This window comes from Aotus nancymaae, unplaced genomic scaffold, assembly GCF_030222135.1.
Source record: "Aotus nancymaae isolate 86718 unplaced genomic scaffold, 86718_ANA_hifiasm-v0.15.2.pri h1tg000008l, whole genome shotgun sequence".
NCBI classification, from domain to species: Eukaryota; Metazoa; Chordata; class Mammalia; order Primates; family Aotidae; genus Aotus; species Aotus nancymaae.
Window position 1 is genome coordinate 60,669,453 of NW_026988419.1, and position 19,396 is coordinate 60,688,848.

The 19,396-nt window shown below is 39.5% G+C and overlaps 1 protein-coding gene across 4 annotated transcripts in view; it reads right to left on the minus strand.

The window, feature by feature from the left end:
• Nucleotides 1-19,396, minus strand: part of SLC25A12 (solute carrier family 25 member 12) — a 220,230-nt gene that overhangs the window by 46,160 nt on the left and 154,674 nt on the right. For all 4 annotated transcript variants that reach the window (XM_064373393.1, XM_021668984.2, XM_064373394.1 and 1 more), the window contains 4 exons: nucleotides 18,386-18,525; nucleotides 10,752-10,898; nucleotides 8,399-8,537; nucleotides 7,635-7,728 (listed from right to left, as the gene is read on the minus strand). In XM_064373393.1, the coding sequence (XP_064229463.1) occupies nucleotides 7,635-7,728; nucleotides 8,399-8,537; nucleotides 10,752-10,898; nucleotides 18,386-18,525 (520 nt within the window). The remainder of the gene's footprint in view (nucleotides 1-7,634; nucleotides 7,729-8,398; nucleotides 8,538-10,751; nucleotides 10,899-18,385; nucleotides 18,526-19,396) is intronic.

The window sequence follows — 19,396 nt, forward strand, 5'->3', positions numbered from 1 at the left end:
GAGAATTGCTTAAACCTGGGAAGCGGAGGTTGTAGTGAGCCGAAATTGCGCCACTGCATTCCAGCCTGGATGACAGAGGAAGACTGTCTCAAAAAAAAAAAAAAAAAAAAATCCATCCAGACTCGAGTTCCTATTATTAAAGTTCATGGCTATGACTCCAGTGGAACAGGAAGTATAGGAAACCATGGCCTTATCAAATTATAAGGATGCTAGAAGTCAAGGCCTTCATCCAGGGACAAAAGGAAAGCTCACAGTAGGTCATCAGTGTTGGAGAGAACCTTCCCAAAGTGGTACCAGCATCCATCTAAGGTCAGAGTCATCTGACAGAATAAGACAGGGCTCTAAAGGGGGACACCCCTGATGACCCCAGCCAAGACCCAGTTTTTCCAGGGGGACGCCCCAGGTAAAATTTGGGTCACCAAATAAGCAAGGTTCTCTTATTTCTTCCAGACTACTATGGGTAACTCTCCGTCCATTCTACCCGATTCGCCACTTGGCTGCATTCTCAACCATTGGAATCAATTTGATCCTGACAATCTAAAAAGAAAACATCTGAGTTTTTACTGTAATACTGTATGGCCCCAAAATTAGCTGGACAGCCGGGAACAATGGGAAGTCAATGTAAGTCTTAATTACAACACCATCCTGCAATTATACCTATTTTGCAAAAGGCAGTGTAAATGGTCAGAAATCCCATAGGTGCAGACCTTCATGGCCCTATATCAAAACCCAACCATCTGCAAAATTCCTAGAACTTGCCCCCTCAAAAAAGGTTCTAAGGCAAAATGGGATATTGTGGATGACCTCCTTTTTGCAAGGGCCACCTGTCTCTCAGAGGGAATGGCAACCACCACCAACCCCTTCCCAAGTGTTTCTGAGGCTCACCAAGAGAAAAAACCAAGGGCCCTCCTAAGTCCCCCTCACACTTGAAGGGGAACACTGTATTCAACTACCTCTACAGACTGGCTATCCCCTAGGGAAGTAGGAGCTGAGGGGCCAGTCTAAGTGTAGGTTCCCTTCTCCATAAATGACATACAACAACGTAAAGAAAGCTAGCAAGCTATTCACAGAAACCCAGAAAATCTACAGATAGCTTCCAAACTTTGACCATAGCCTTTCATCTCTCATGGAGAGATGTTCAATTCATTCTAGCAACTTGTTGCACTCCCCCTTGGAAAAGGAATGAATCTTAGAGGCCAACAGCCAGGAAACAGATGATTTATTTGCCCAAAACCCTTAAGGTAATTGCCCAGGCCCAGATATAGTCCCCACTAACGATCCTAACTGGGACTATAACACCCCCATGGGAATGAACAACCAGGCCAAATATCTTAAGGCTCTCCTTGGAGGAATGAAAAAGGGAATAAGTAAGGCAGTAAATTAAGATAAAGTAAGGGAGGTTACACAAGGCAAGGAGGAAAATCCAGCCATGTTTTATGGGAGACTGGAGGAAGCCCCTAGAAAATATACCAATCTGAACCCTTCCTCTCCTGAAGGCAGTATTGAGCCCTCTTTTATTCCTAGTATTACTACCTTCAGTATGAACTCTCTTGTTAGTGATTACTCCATTTAGAAGCTTATACATTTTACTGACTAAAGAAACAAATAATCTATATTATTTTCAAGCCCACAGAAATATATAAGTCGTATAATTTTGATACTTTTCAATTATGTCTAAGGTTATAAGCATGTAAAACACTGTTAATATATGTAAGAATATGTATAAAAACCACTAGACAGCTTTTTTTTTTTTTTTTTTTTGGAGATGGAGTTTTGTTCTTGTTGCCCAGGCTGGAGTGCAATGGCATAATCTTGGCTCAAGTGATTCTCCTGCCTCAGCATCCTGAGTAGCTGGGATTATAGGCAGGTACCACCACGCCCAGCTAATTGTTTGTATCATTAGTAGAGATAGGGTTTCACCATGTTGGCTAGGCTGGTCTCGAACTCCTGACCTCAGGGGATCTGCCTGCCTCGCCTCCCAAAGTGCTGCGATTAGAGGCATGAGCCACCACGTCCAGCAATAGCTTACTTTGAAGAGATATTCTCTAAATTCTTGTTCAGAGTAGACTGCAGTTTCTTAGGTGTGCTTCTCAGTATACTCCCTCAATGTTTTAAAGCATATGGAAATTTCAATACTGTTTAACCTCATGTATTCCTTTGTTACAGGTTTTTTTTGTGTGTGTATGTGTGTTTTTTTCAGATGGAGTCTCGCTCTGTCACCTAGGCTGAAGTGCAGTGGCGCAGTCTCAGCTCACTGCAACCTCTGCCTCTCGGGTTCAAGCAATTCTCCTGCCTCAGCCTCCTGAGTAGCTGGGATTACAGGCATGCACCACCACACCCAGCACATTTTTGTATTTTTAGTAGAGATGGGGTTTCACCATGTTGGCCACGCTGGTCTAGAACTCTTGACCTGCCCACCTTGGCCTCCCCAAGTGCTGGGATTACAGGTGTGAGCAACTGTGCCTGGCTGGTTGTTTTATATTTCTAAGGATTAAAGATATCATGGCTCCTTTTTAGATTCAGTAATATTAATAAAGTTTGATATATATAGGGTTAGAATCCAACACATTCAGAGAAAAATTGTTAAATTACATATCTGTAGAGCACGAAATGAAACCCAGGTTCTAAGCTCTTAAGGGGGCAGGAAAACTGTTGTAGAAGTACACCATGAGCTACCATACATGAGTGACTAAGCAGTGAGCTGCAGAGCCTAGCTCTACATGAACATGAATTTTTAAACTGCATTCTGCCTCAGTTTATCCATCTTTACAATGGGGATAGTACTATGTTTTTGTTTATTTTTCTTCTCAGCTGACTGGATTATTTCCCCAGTCTATCTTCTTGCCACACTTGATGCCCACGAAAGGACCTAACATAATTTCTGACAACAGGACTCCTTGGGAAAAACAGAAGGTGGCACACACCCCATTTTAGAAGAAACCTCTGTTTTCATCATGGAACCCCAAGAACTGTAGGCAGACAGGTCCCTCTCAAAATCTAAGGCTCTGCTCAATTTTGCATCACATTACCTGACTTTTTTGACTGTTGAGGGCATCAGAAATTACTTTAGTAGGGGAGAGAGATATAAAGAAAGTTATAGATATGAAGTTGTATTTATGGTAAGGAAGGTTATGAAGAAAATAAATTTTATATGAGAAAAAAATCTTGTATGGCAAATTCTTGTCCTAAAGTAGAATGCTTAATTATTTAGGAAAGAGGAAAATACAGAATAAGTCAGAAAGTCCAAGCAAGTCATAAATGGTCTGTAGAAGTTGCGATAGGTTCATAAAATGGGAGAGGCCAGGCCCAGTGGCTCATGCCTGTAATCCCACCACTTTGGGAGGCCAAAGTGGGCAGATTATCTGAAGTCAAAAGTTCAAGACCAGCCTGGCCAATATGGTGAAACCCCGTCTCTACTAAAACTGCAAAAATTAGGCAGGCATGGTGGTTCACACCTCTAGTTCCAGCTACTCAGGTGGCTGAGGGACAAGAATTGCTTGAACCCAGGAGACAAAGGTTGCAGTGAGCCAAGATCACACCACTGTACTCCAGCCTCAGTGACAGAATGAGACTCGTCTTAAAAAAAAAAAAGGGAAAAAAAACTTAAAACTGCTAGATCTTCTGTCTACAAGTGTTACGTGTGTGATGTTTCTATAAAGGAGCTGCAATAATTGACTTAAAAGCTACGACCTAGAGATTAACCCCTCACATGATCATGTAAGCTATGTAGTTACCCAGACTACATCATTTGGAAAATCTGTATGGTTTCATGGAAACCATTCCTAGTTAAGGGTACTTTAAAGGATTCATAGTCTAAGTATTGCCAAGATAGGCCCAGTAGCTGTGTTCACATTTTCCCTTGGGAAAACTGTACTAATCCTGAGACACCTAGTTGCCTTTTGGTTCCTCAGTACAAAAATAACTCTGGGTGGCTGCTGGTGGACACTAAGTGTAACTACCTCCAGTGGAAAAATAGAACTGCTAGGGCAACTCAAGATACTTACCAAGGTCCTTTCCAGCCTTTAACCAGGGCCACCTTAGCAGGGACCTTAATCACTAGGAAAAGTGAAAACAGCCCAGCGCAGTGGCTTACACCTGTAATCCCAGCACTTTGGGAGGCTAAGGTGAGTGGATCACCTGAGGTCAGGAGTTCAAGACCAGTCTGGCCAACATGGTGAAATCCTGTCTCTACTAAAAACTACAAAAGTTAGCAAGGTGTGGTGGCAGGCACCTGTAATCCCAGCTACTTGAGAGGCTAAGGCAGGAGAATCGCTTGAACCTGGGTGGCAGATGTTACAGTAAGCTGAGATTATGTCACTGCACTCCAGCCTGCACAACAGACAAAGTGAGACTCCATCTCAAAAAAAAAAAATACAAAAAACAAAAAGAAACTGAAAACAATAAGCTAACCCATACGTTCACCACAGAGAACAATTTTTGTCTTAAAAAACAAAGATCCTTTTTTCCTGTGTGGAATTAGTTCTACTTATGTTTACCAGCCAACTGGACTAGAATCTGTATACTTGTTTATTTAGCCTCCCAAAATCAAGAAAGCTCCCAATAACCAGTCTCTCATTATACTTTTAACTGCAACTGCCAGGCACAAATGAGCCATCCAACTCATACCACTTTTGATAGGGCTAGGAATAACTGCAGGAGTAGCAATGGGAGTTAGTGGGCTTACAACTTCCCTATCCTATTACCAACGCTTGTCCAAGAATCTTTCAGACAGCTTGGAAGACGCTGCCCAAAGTATCGTCACCTTACAAAATCAAATATACACCTTGACAGCAGTCGCTTTACAAAATATAAGGGGACTGGATATCCTAACTGCTCAAAAAGGTGACTTATGTCTTTTCCTACAATAATAATGTTGTTTTTATATCAACCAGTGAGGATTAGTAAGGGATGCCACTGAAAAATTAGCTGACAGGACTTCTAAAATATAACAACAGATGTCCAAGTTATGGGGCCACTGGTCAAGGGTACTAAGCTCGGCTTCATGGCTCCTTCCCTTAGGACCATGTTTGTTAAATCCTTCTACCAGGTTATTTATTCTCACCTAGAGACAATTAAGCTTCAAATGATCATGCAGCAGGACTTCCAGCCAGTTCCAGATGATGATGCCAGCCCTGACCATCAAGAAGTTACCCTATCTCTACTAGATTGAGCAGGGCTAGAGTTCCACAGGCCCCAGTAGGTAGAGACTGTGCCCCAATCAGCATGAAGTAGTTACAGAAGAAAGACTATTGGTCCCTCTTCCTGTCATAAAGATTTATGAGGATCACACCTCTCAGGGGGAAATGAGGCAGAAGAACAGTTTATTTGAATAGTTTATATTTAGAATACAAATTCCAAGAAATACAAGCAGATGTAACAGAGGAGAAGAAAGAAACACAGGAAGGGTCTGGACACAGGGAGACTTCACTTCAGCCTACGACAGGTCATAAGCCAAGTTTTCATTTGCATAGGGTGTAACTTCACTTCAGCCTCTGATTGGTTGCAGGCCAAGACTTCAGTTCAGCCTCCAACTGGTCATGGGCCAAGTCTTCATTTGCATAGGGTGTAACTTTACTTCAGCCTCTGATTGAGGCCAGTGAACTGGTCATAAGCCTCCAATTGGTCATGGGCCAAGTCTTAAATTACATAGGGTGTAACCAACAGGAAACCTCTAAAGGGTACTTAAACCCCAGAAAATTTGCAACCACAGCTCTTGAGCTGCTTGCTTGAGCTCACTCCCATTCCGTAGAGTGTACTTTCATTTCAATAAATCTATGCTTTCATCTTCTGTAGCTTTGTTTGTGTGTTTTGTCCAATTCTTTGTTCAACATGCCAAGAACCTGAACAACTCATAGTCAAGACCCTCTACTGGTAACAATGTGAATGTACTACTGTTTCCCAAAAGCTTACTTAAATTCCATGAACTAGCTAGAAGGTCACTTTATAACCAGTTTTGAGAACTACTTTTTGAAATGTGTCATCATGAAGGAAGGTCAAAACTTTTGTTTAAAGATGTGAATTACAGGCCAGGCATGGTAGCTCACACCTGTAATCCCAGCACTTTGGGAGGCCAAGGCAGGCAGATCACCTGAGGTCAGGAGTTCGAGAACAGCCTGATCAACATGGTAAAACCCCATGTCTACTAAAAATGCAAAAGTTAGCTGGGCATGATGGCAGGTGCCTGTAATCCCAGCTACTCAGGAGGCTGAGGGAGGAGAATTGCTTGAATCCAGGAAGCAGAGGTTGCAGTGAGTTAAGACCATGCCATTATACTTCAGCCTGGGCAACAATAGTGAAACTCAGTCTCAAAAAAAAACACAAATACATATATATGAATTACAGATGAATGAGACACGGGCTGGTACTACATGTCAATCACCAAAGACTGGCTGATATTTAGTATCATCTCCAGTCTCACAATAGATAGCATGAAGGCAACAAATCACCTATGAATATCCAGCTTCTATCAGTCCTCAGTTGTAGGGTTAAAGCCCATTTTTCAGATATTGTCATACTGAAAGAACTACTAGAGGTGACCTTCAAAAATCTGGTCTCTTAATAGGCCATAAGTCTCTGGCCAGGCACAGTGGCTCACACCTGTATTCCCAACACTTTGGGAGTCCGAGGCGGTCAGATCACGAGGTCAGGAGTTCGAAACCAGCCTGGCCAGCATGGTGAAACCCCATCTCTACTAAGAATACAAAATTACCCAGGCATGGTGGCACATGCCTCTAGTCCCAGCTACTCAGGAGGCTGAGGCAGAAAAATTGCTTAATCGCGGGAGGCAGAGGTCATGGTGAGCTGATATCATACCACTGCACTCTAGCCTGGGCGGCAAAGCAAAATACAGTCTCAAAACAAACAAACAAACAAACAAAAAACCGTAAGTCTCATTTCCCACAGATCCTTCTGGATGCCCACAGACAGGGGTTTTTCTTTTGGATTTGTATGTGCTTTGTTCTTTTATATTTATAAAGTAAAGGCATAAAACATCTGAGTTTGTCTATGATGGTAACTCTGATGACAATGTCACAGGCATACCTCAAGAAAATGATACTCTCCAATACAAAATGGCATATAGTGTTTAGTGAGGACCATTTACAGTGAACCAAAAAGATTACAAGATTCCTCGATGTATCTTAGTCTGTTTTATAAAGTTAAAAATTACAGCAAGTTTCCACAAATCTCTTGAAATTTGTTACACTTCCAGAGAGCCCAGATTAAATCAATCTTTTCTCTCCCTTTCTTCTTCTCACTTCCCTTCTCTTCTCTGTCAGATTTCTTTCTTCTCCCATTTCCCTCTCACGTACCTCAACCCCTTATGCCCTTCTCTCACCTCATTCCTGCCATCTCTTCCCTCCCCTTTCCTTCCCTTCCTTTCTTCTCTCCCTTGTTCTCGCTCTCCTTTTCCCTCCCTCCATCTTTTTCTACCTTCTGTCTGTCTTCCTGTGTTTCTTTCTTCTCCTCTTTTACATCTGTTTGTATTTCTTTCTTTCTTGGAATTTATATTCTGAATATGAACTATCCAAATAAACTGAATAAACTCATGTTAGAATGAACTAAAAGGACACCACTGCTTCACATTTTAGAACTCTCCTGTAATAAATATCATGAAGAATTATTAAAATACTTACCCTGAAGCATTATATAAGTCTGCAAGCTGATACAGAATATCAATTTCTAGTGGTGTGACTTGTCCATAGCGTATGGCACTCTGGGAAAATTCCTCTGGAAGGGAGAGAAAAAAAGTTTAAATCTTGAATGATTCTTAATATATAACAAAGTTCTGCCTTCACCAACTATAATATAATCTGAAAGCTATAGGCATTTTAGTATCATTTTTTAAATCTAAAATTGAAGTTAAATATTTAAGTTCAACTATAAAAGAATATGCATTTCTGAAAGCTGGTAAAAGATAAAATGTTAAGATGATAAAACAGAAAAACAGATAAATTAACTTCAAGAATTAAACAATCTCTTCAGAAGCTCATCTCTCTTATCTTGCCTATTCACTTTGCTCTCCAGAGGTATAATACAAAAGAAGTGGCTGTTCTCCAGTCATTCAAAACATCCTAATACCACTCACCAAAAGTAGTCTTGCCTATCTTTCTGTGGCAACTCCTTCCGAGTACAAACAAGCTGCTGCCACAGTGCCACTGACCTGTTTGACAGATTGGGCCAAGGTTTTTTTCAAAACTGTCAAAGCCACTTTTCCACTCCTGACCTCAGTATCATATTAAATCCACCTGGATTTTGGAGCCCAAGTAAAGCATACATACATATGGTAACATACTTCCTAGATCTGGCTTTAGAGTGGTAAGCTTAGATCAAGATCACGCCTTGATGAAGAAAAGTGAAACTGCTGAGATTCTTATACATATATATTTTAAAATCTTACCCTTTGTGACTTCAACATCTTTCCTTGTGCCAGCTAGAGTGCTATATATCTTACGAACAAGCTCCATGTTATTCAGTAAGGAGTTAAATGCATTGAAGTAGGAGAAGCTAACCTGGTGTGAGATACTTCCTCCAGCTGCCTAGAAAATGACAACACAAAAAAGTTTAAAAAACAAACAAAAACATGTTTATGGATACTGCACTTTTCTCAAAGAGGACCCAAAGGAGTCTTCATTATTAAAATGACTTTAACAACCAGTCCATAAATACAAGGAAAGTATCAAACTGAAATAGTGCATTGCATGCCCTCAGGGAAGTCTATGTAATTTAGGTTCTAAGGAAGAAAGCAACATCTGGAAGTTGGACTTCATGGTTCATCTACCTATGAAGGCCAAAAACAACAAATATAATTATCACAGATCAAAACAATGGTTATTTAAATAGGATCTTCAAGACCCTCAACTATGAAACTCTTGCTAGTCCTGGATAAACAAAACATCACTGTAAAATCTACGGAACACTTTTTAACCTTGTTTTTTCCCCCATACACATATACAAAAACTAAGTGGTGACTTTAAATTTTAAGACAATTTTATTACATCAACTTTTCCTAACTCTTTAAGGCCACTGTTATAATTAAAATACTTAACAATCTGTGATGAACTCTAAATTTGGATCACTAAGGGTACAATTATCAAAAACTTCAAAAAAATCTGGAGAGAATTTATTCCCTATTGAGTTACATCTTCAGTGGAATAGTGGAAAAGAGGCTCTCTCATGTCCGATATGAGGGACAACGTGGCCTTCACTACCTCTGTAGGATGAGGAGGTAATTTGTTCTCTGCCCACCACTTGGACATAAACTCAAAAGAGAATATTTTGCAGAGTTTGCAGAAGCCTTGTTTTCAAGCCAGAAGTCAGAGGAACTCCTATAATTGAAAACATTCTCCATTAAAAATGCAAAGAAATGCTTATGTAAATACCAATGTGACAACTTTAATCATAAAAGTCTATTACAAATAGTGTAGGTAATGATGGGCAAATATATCCCACCCCACCATCCATCACACACATGCCTTAACCTAAATACAGATTATATTTGTGTTAGCTTGAATTTGGATACCAGCGACCCAAAAGCTGGACTCCAATTATTTAATATATTCCTCTGAGGATCAGAATTGGTTTTTGGTAAACTGAGGCTATCATAGGTCTATCTAACCCAGTTGGAAAAGATTAAATGAGTCCCCTCCCACTGAGGTACTGAGCCGCAAGATTCTCTTTCCTTCTCCCTCTTTCCCTCCCTTTCTCTCTTTCATTCTCCCTTTATCCCTTTCTTTCCTTCCTTCTTTCATTTTTTAGTTGGGGTATGAGGTGAGGGCAGGGGAATGGGAGGATGGTGTCAAGGAGGTGAAACGTGTAGGAGAAAGTGACATGCTCCATGTTCAGATTTACTGAAGAAAAAGAACAGAAGTTGATCTTTCTACCCCAGTCTAAATCAGGGATAATGATCTTCAGCTGAAACAACAAAGGCACTCATTGGCTTCCTTCCATTCAAAACAAGCAGTAATCAAAAACTTATACATGAGTACAACGCATGGACAAGAAAACGGGTAAGTGAGGAAAGTTTCACCACTCTATGTGAGGAAGTGGATGACATGAGTTTGCTATTGGTCCAGATGATTACTTAATAGAAATTAGCAGTTTGACAGAATAAAAAACTGTGCCTGGTGCATACGGACTGAATGCACAGGCGAAGGGGCAGAGAGAGGAGTGAGCCACAGAGGCTGATGGCCACATATTTCCTCCATACCTTCTGCCATGGGCATGATTATTAAAACAGTGCAGAAGCCAATGACGATCCCTCCAGCAGACAGCACCCTGAAGGCAACAAAGGAAGGAGCCATCTTTACAGCAAGACATTGGGAGCCTGGTGGCGTGGAAAGAAGCCAAGATGAAGGCAGTAGTGTCTGGGAGAGTTACTGTCCACTGGAAAAAGTAATTGCTCACCCTTGTCTATAAACTGGTTTCCCTTGAACTGGACTCTGTAAATGGAAATAAACAATTTGGAAACATATGAGAGCAAGATGGTGGCTCTGAATAAAGCTATGATCTGAGGAAAGACGACTCAGCATCACCTCTACCTCCCTTATACACACACATACACACAGACACGCACACCCACACGCACGCATGCTCACATGCATGCGTGCACACACACACACTGTTTACTTTCTACCAACCAAGCATGAAACTTGAATAGTTGAGAGTCATAAGAGTCCCTGGAGGCAATCCAGGACCCAATGTATCAAAAGGTTTGAGGAAACAGAAAGTTAAAGAACTTGCTTTTTACTTACTGAAACTAAGTTCTCCTCCACAAAAGGAGTAAGCATGTGAGATCTAATGGTAACCATGATGTCATTGAAATCCAGTCCAGAAATCACGCCACTTTTGCTTTTGTCTTTCAGTGCAAAGGCTTGTCTTGCATGTTCCAATTGCAGCTCCTGTGAGGAAATTAGAAATAGGGCATTAAGTTGGTTAAACACATTCCAAGTACATGTTTTGGAAAGGAAGGAAAGACAGATATCCCTCCCACACATGCACTTACTACAAAACAAACAATGAACAGCTCTGAATCTACAGCAAAGCTTTTAATTTCTTTTAAAAAGCATGTGTTTTCTTAAAAATGTACTATGTATTATTCCTCAGGAAAAAGAATGAATGAGAGCATGGCAATAAAGGAAAAGTAGGAAAAAACACGTAGATTTTACTTGACAAGTTTTTATTAGTGAAAACCGAGTATAATGTTTTCAGTGTTATTTCAGCCTTTAATACATACAGTAATTTATCTCTCCTACTTGAAGGCTTACTTGTCATCAAAGAGTACTTCATGAATTAAGAGTTTAGATTCATTTTCAGTTTTTCAATTTTAAATGTTGCAATCAATGTTTTTTTTTCTCTCTCTCTCCTTCTATAAATGAATTAGAGACCATTTTTACAAACAAATTTTTCAAACAAACTCAGTGAGAAACTCTACCAACTGGTAAATGCAATACTCAGTCATTCTAAAATGAAAGTCAGGAATAACAAACTGCAAAAGTAGTGTTCAGCTATCACTGGCGCTGGGCACCATTAATCATAAACTGTAAGACAGTCCAGAATATCTCTGAACTTTTGAACTACTAGGCAACCAAAGTTTGTAATAAGTGATATCCACAAAAACAACCAAACATGTCAGTAATCCCCTGGGTACTATATAAAAGTGAAAATCAGAGCATTTCTGTTATGGAGACCTATGCCAAAATACAAAAAAACCTGTTAGCAAACATAATAATGGTGCTGCTATTGGATGCCACTGTCACACTCTGCAACTCTGGAAGTAACAGTCATATCTAAGAATATACATATTAGTCAAAGATAAGATTACATAATTTTCATTCACATTTATTTATCAAAGACTACAAATCAATGTAGCTTTACCTTTTCCTGTCATTAAAAGTAGTTTTTATAGATGTCTCACCATTTTTATTTAATTATTTTCCTATGGACTTGTGAAAACTCACTCAATTTTCCCATGACCTCAGCTCCAACCACTTCACCCTTCAAATAAACTGGGAATTTTCTATACATCTAGGCTGAAAATGGTCCCCAGGGCAAGGATATTCCTAAACAGCATCAGAAGCAGACACAGGTCCACTTTCCTGTCTTATATACCTTTTTCTTTTCTTCTACCTCCTTTGTATCTCTTTCTTATGTCTTTATCTTTCCTATATGTCTTAATCTCCCAGAAATATCAAATGGTAGCCATGGGTACAATTTAGCCTTATTAATAACACGCAGTACTAAAGAAGATGTGGACCTTTACCTTCAAGATGAAGCAGAATGCTCAGAAGGAGTAATGTTGGTAGAATAGATTTTCTGTTTTCTATAAGGTCAACAGTTAAAGGACTCTTATTTATCTCTTTATTTTATTTTATTTTATTTTATTTTATTTTTGAGACGGAGTTTCGCTCTTGTTACCCAGGCTGGACTGCAATGGCGCGATCTTGGCTCACCACAACCTCCGCCTCCTGGGTTCAGGCAATTCTCCTGCCTCAGCCTCCTGAGTAGCTGGGATTACAGGCATGCGCCACCATGCCCAGCTAATTTTTTGTATTTTTAGTAGAGACGGGGTTTCACCATGTTGACCAGGATGGTCTCGCTCTCTTGACCTCGTGATCCACTTGCCTCGGCCTCCCAAAGTGCTGGGATTACAGGCGTGAGCCACTGTGCCCGGCCTATTTATCTTTTAAAGATACATATTTGAAGTATCACAGATGAAAAAATCATCGAGTATGTGTGTCTGGCTTCCAAATGATTCTGCAGGAGGCAGGGTGGAGGGTATAAATAAAAAAGATTGGCCACAAGGGGTAATTCTTGAAGCTGGTTATAGGTACAGGAAGTTCATTACACTATTCTCTCTACTTTTGAGTATATTTGAAGTCTTTCAAAATAAAAAGGTTTTAAAAATTAAAATTACTTAAAAATGAGAAGTTACACATGGAAAGAAAGGAGTTATATATACACACATCTCAGTTTATATCCCATAATTAAAACATCAGGGTGTAACAGATATTGTAAAACAGCCTCTATAAATGCAAGGAAAACAGTGGGAGAAAGAGAGAGAAAGTAATCTTTGGAAGAATCTTAAACACTAGTCAGGCAGACATTTCCTTTTTTAAAAATTAGCTCTCAAATGCATATATTTTCAGCTTCAAGCTTCAGAATTTTACAAGGTGAGTTAGATAGGCACTAACAGGGAAAGTGTTAGAACAAGCACTGGCTTCTGCAAATACCCACACCTAAAGCCTATAGTTTCAAATCTGTGATCATCCTAATAAAGAAAACAATACTGTGGGCTTATGAAAGGTAAAATAAATAAATCCTGGGTTAAAAGGATAGGTAGATAGGTGGGTGGGTAGATAGGGGAACTAAAGGAAATTAAAGGAAAGATAAAGAAAGGCAGTTATGCTGAAGGGAAAGATCCTACGCCCTCGAAAATGCATTTCATCTAGTAATGAGATAAAAATTAGCAGAGCTTCAGAAACAGTGTAACTCTGGATGAGACTAAACTTGTACATTTAACTCCACTGTCTTCCAAAACTCCACTCTCCACTAAAATCACAATAAAGGAACAAAACAAAATAAAATAGAAACACAAGGACAAAGGCAACAGAAAAGAAGATAGCAACTCTATTTTCCAGATCAGAAAGCAGAAAAGCAAATGACAGCTGACTTAATGGACTCAAAAAAACTAAGCAGAAAAAGCCAAAAGGGAAACTAATACACATGACAGAACCCCCAAAAGAATCAGTTATTAGCTACATTGGTACCTCTGGACGTGATGGTGAAAGTGGAGCTGAAAACAAGGGGCTTAGATGGAAGTCTGTTTAAGAAGCAGTTAGTCACCTGCCTTACTCCAAATAAGGCCTTGGCCTTTTCCCAACCTTGGCAGAAGACTAGAGGTCTACTGTCTGAAGAGTTTAATAGAGGATCTCTGAAACAGCATAGACCACACACAGCTGAGAGGGAGAATACTACAGTGAAAAAAGGTAATAAACTGAAAGTCCTTCTGCAAAACTGAACATTGAGACCTCCAACTAATTATTACTCAGCAACCAAAACATCAAAAGCCAGATCTAATTTTCCAGATTGGAGACCAGATAATCTTTCCCTGATTCCCTAATCTGAAATAAAAGACCTAGCCTAGGCAACATGGCAAAACCTCATCTCTATACAAAATACAAAAAATTAGGTGGGCATGGTGGCACATGCCTATAGTTCCAGCTATTCAGGAGGCTGAGATGGGAGGCGCTGGAACCTGGGAAAGTCAACGCTACTGTGAAACATGATCCTGTCACTGCATTCCAGCCTGGGGGACAGAGCAAGACCCTAATTCAAAAAAAAAAAAAAAAGAAAAGAAAAACAGAGACCCAAACAAATAGTAAAAAAAAAAAAAAAAAAAAAACAAGAAAGAAAAAGAAAAGAAATGTGGAGAAAGCAGACACTATGCAAGAAGAAAACTTTTTTAAAAAAACAATAAAACCTGTCTTTAATTAATATCTTTGAAGACGTGAAAGAAAACAGTGCATCCATGAAACAAGAACAGTATGCTATTTTTTAAAAGGAATATTCAGAAATGAAAAAAAGCTCCTGAAAATCAGAAATACAACAGAAATATAAAATTTAATAGAAGGCTCAGAAGGAAAATAGGACAGAAAAGAAAACTAAAAGGTCATAAATGTAACTTTTAATAGTCCTAGAAAGTAAGAAAATAGAATAAGAAAAGTAATAAAATTTTCAAGAATTGAAGGACTAAGTTTCCAAATTAGAAAAGCCCAATGAATGAACAGCCCAGAACAATGAATAAAAATAAACTCACACCATGGAATATCATCGTGAAACTTCATAAACACCAAAGAAAAGAAAAAAATATTAAAACACTCCAGAGTCGGTGGTGGGGAGTAGCTTTAAGACTAAATCAAGAATGAGAATGGCACTGTGGCAACACTGGAAACTAGAAACAAAAAAACAATGCTTTCAAAATTATAAGAAAAATAAACTCCTACTAGAATTCAGTAACCAAACTATTTAAGTATAATGGTGGAACAAGAGGGGTTTGTTTGGTTGGTGGTTTCTTGTTTTTTTTTTGACAGCGTCTTGCTCTGTTGCCAGGCTGGAGTGCAGTGGTGTGATCTTGGCTCACTGCAACCTCCACCTCCCAGGTTCAAGTGATTCTCTGCCTCAGGCTCCCATGTAGCTGGGAATACAGGTGCACACCACCGCACCCAGCTAATTTTTGTATTTTTAGTAGAGACAGGGTTTCACCATGTTGGCCAGGATGGTCTCAATCTCTTGATCTTGTGATCCACCCAACTCAGCTTCCCAAAGTGCTGGGATTATAGGTGTGAGCCACCACGCCCAGCCTGTTTGTTTTGAGATGGAGTCTCACTCTGTCTCCCAGGCTGGAATGCAGTGGTAGGATCATGGCTCACTGAAGCCTCTACCTCCGTGGGCTCAAGCGATCCCCCAATCTCACCTCCTGAGCAGCTGGGACTACAGTTGTGTGGCACCACACCCAGCTAATTTTTGTTGTCCAGGCTGGTCTCAAATTCCTGGGCTCAAGCGATCTGCCCACCTTGGCCTCCCAAAGGGCTAGGATTACAGGTGTGAGCCACTGCACTCAGCCAGAACAAGAGGTTTTTACATATGAAAGGTCTCAAAAAAAATAAGAAGCCACTGCAGGAATTATTCTACCAAAAATAAGTAAACCACAATAAAAGAAGAGATAAAATGCAGCAAAGAGGAGGGTCAACATAATGGAATGGCAAATGGATTCTCCAAGATAAAAGTGAAGAGTGATCACACAATGACAGCTATGCAGCAAGCTTACACGGTCTGGCTTCTGGCTCAGAAGCAGGTCAAAAAGCAACAGGAAAATGGTACAGCTACTGTGGAAAACAGCCAGGTAGTTCCTCAAAAAGTTAAACAGAATTACTGTATGACCCAGCAATTCCACTCCTAAGTATATACCCAAAAGAACTGAAAACAGGTATTCAAACAAATATTTGTATACATATGTTCACAGCAGCACTATTCACAATAACCGTAAGGTGAGAACAACCCAAATGTCTATCAGCTGATGAATGGATAGACAAAATATAGTGTATTTATACAATGGAATCGTATTCAGCCACAAAAAAGGAATGAAGCACTGATATATGCTATGACATGGATAATTCTTAAAAACATTATGCCAAATGGAAAAAAAAAAAACACAGATGCAGAAGTTCATATTGTCTGGCCAGGCGTGGTGGCTCATACCTGTAATGCCAGTACTTTGGGATGCTGAGGCAGGCGGATCACCTGAGGTCAGGAGTTCAAGACTAGCCTGGCCAACATGATGAAACCCTGTCTCCTGCTGAGGCAGGAGAATCGCTTGAACCCAGGAGGCAGAGGATGCAGTGAGCTGAGATCATGGCACTGCAACTCCAGCCTGGACAACAACAGCAAAACTCCAACCCCCCCAAAAAAAAGTTCATATTGTACAATTCCATTTATGTTAAATATCCATAATAGGTAAATCCATAGAGAAAGAAAGTAGGCTGGAAGTTGCCAGAGCTGGAGGGAAAGCAGAAATAGAAAGTGACTACTTAATGGAACAGGGTTTCCTTTAGGGATGATAAAATTTTTTGGAACTAGATATAGGTGACAAGACACTGTCAATGTACCATATGCCACTAAATTGTGGACTTTTATTTATTTTATTTTTATTTTTTGAGATGGAATCTCACTCTGTCACCCAGACTAGAGTGCAGCGGTGCGATCTCAGTTCACTGCAACCTCTACCTCCTAGGTTCAAGCAATTCTCCTGCTTCAGCCTCTCAATTCAAGTAGCTGGGATTACAGTGCCCGCCATCTCACCTGGCTAATTTTTGTATTTTTAGCGGAGACAAGGTTTCGCCATGTTGGCCAGGCTGGTCTCAAACTCCTGATCTCAAGTGATCTGCCCACCTCGACCTCCCAAAGTGTTGGAATTACAGGCCTGAGCCACTGTACCTGGCCTAAATTGTGCACTTTTAAATATTAATTTTATGTTATGTAAATTTTACCTCAAATTTTTTTAAAAAAGAAAGAAAGCTCCTGGAGAGCTCCATGAAGATGAAATTCATAGAATACCTAATGTGTTTTAAATGTATTAAAAAGAGATTTTAATAACTGGGACAAGGTTTGAGAATGACTTGGTACATAGAAAACTAAACAAATGAAAACTAGAAACTCTAAAAACAATAATAACTTTAGGCTGGGTGCAGTGGCTCACACCTGTAATATCAGCACTTTGGGAGGTCAAGGCAGACAGAGGTAAGGCGTTCGAGACCAGCCTGGCCAACGTGGTGAAACCCTATCTCTACTAAAAATACAAAAATTAGTTAGGCATGGTAGCACAGTCCCATAATCCCAGCTACTTGAGTGGCTGAGACATGAGAATCACTTGAACCAAGAGGTGGAGGTTGCAGTGATCCAGGATCACACTACTGCACTCCAGTCTGGGCGACAGAGCCAGACTCTGTCTCAAAAATATATGTAATAATAACTGTAGCCATGTATAGTATTTACAAAATTATAATAACTCATAGGATTACAGATCTAAGCAGAATCATGACATAATTATATTGGGGGAAAGGGGCAGAAGTCCAAGTCAGTGATAGACAGGGAGAGGGGAGAGGTGAAAGAACTAGTTTCTAATCTTCTATAGTTGGAATTCAATTTAAAAATAAAAGTAGAAAATTAAAAAGTAGAAGTGCTTTACTACTTAAATAAATAGAAGTAAACACTGAAAGAAATAGCTGTAAGAGTTTAAAGAAGTTGTCTCTGGCGAGTGGGAAATTTAAAAAATAGAGGTGACATTGACGATAGACTTGACAAGGAAAATGTGGCACACATATGCCACAGAATACTATGCAGCCATAAAAAACGATGAGTTTGTGTCCCTTGTAGGGATACGGACCAATCTGGAAACCATCATTCTCAGCAAACTGACACAAGAACAGAAAATCAAACACCACATGTTCTCACTCATAGGTGGGTGTTGAACAATGAGAACACACAGACACAGGGAGGGGAGCATCACACACTGGGGTCTGTTGGTGGGGACTAGGGGAGGGACAGGGGGGATAGGGAGTTGAGGAGGGATAACATGGGGAGAAATGCAAGATATAGGTGACGGGGATGGAGAGAGCAAACCACATTGCCATGTATGTAACTATGCAACAATCCTGCATGTTCTGCACATGTACCCCAGAACCTAAAGTGCAATAAAACATATTTTTTTTAAAAATAGGGGTGAAATACCACGGAGAACTTCTATTTTTATAATAAACTTAATAAAAAGAAAAAGGAAGGGCATAGAAGACTAGCATATACTGGTATTTGTTATGAAAACTAAGCTCACCTGGAGAAACTGAGTGAATTCTGTGTAGTTAAGATGTTTCTTCCGGTTATGCCCAAAATGCAGTCGGATAAATTCACAGTCCCAGTTAAAAGGGATATGATGATGAATAATAGTCTGTCCAAAAATTTCTTTGACATTTTCTTAAAAGGGAAAACAAAAATAAATCAATTATATCTGGAATAAATAGTTTAACCCACTGCAATGTTCCTACAGAAAAAAATTAAGAGAAGTTTTAAAAGTCAAATATTATCTGCTTCTATTAAGATTAACTGCATTTTTTTGTGTGTGTGTGCCCAGAAACCATGCACAGGAGCACAACTGATACAAAAAATATAATTTTACACTTAAGATTATGTACCATTGCATATAAGGCCATGAGATTCTTAATTTCTCTTTATTTAATTTTAATTAGAAAGTGATTTCTATCTTACATTATAAATGGCTGCTACTTTACATTCTATATAAAATCAATAGTGTTTCCCCAGTTCTTTAAGGAGTCGAATTAAACCCTTTATCAGAAGCATGAATACCTAAATTACAGTATAATGCCATATTTGTCATACTAAGTATGGTTTGATTGAGGCTTGATTATTACATTCACACTAGCCTGAATATGTCTATTGAAGATAGGTATAAGAAATACTACGAAAAGCATATCATTAGCTCAGCAGCAAGCACCTTATTAAAAGCTTCTGATATTGTTAAAAATATGGTCTTGACACAAAGCTTCAAAATCCCCATAAAATCCATGATTATTAGTCTGAACTATTAAAATATTTTAAGATAAGTTAAATTAGTGATTCACTTTTAAATAAAGAGCTAAATGCAGTACACTAATTTTTAGATAGGAACTAGTCACACTGTGTAACACAGAACCAAAACCCTCTGGCAGCTTGTCTTCATGCACTAACAACATCATTCACTTTCTTACACAGTTCTATACTTACTATAGAAGTCAATTCACAAATGACTGGTACTTTAACAAGCATAGACTGGATAAACTAATTTAGA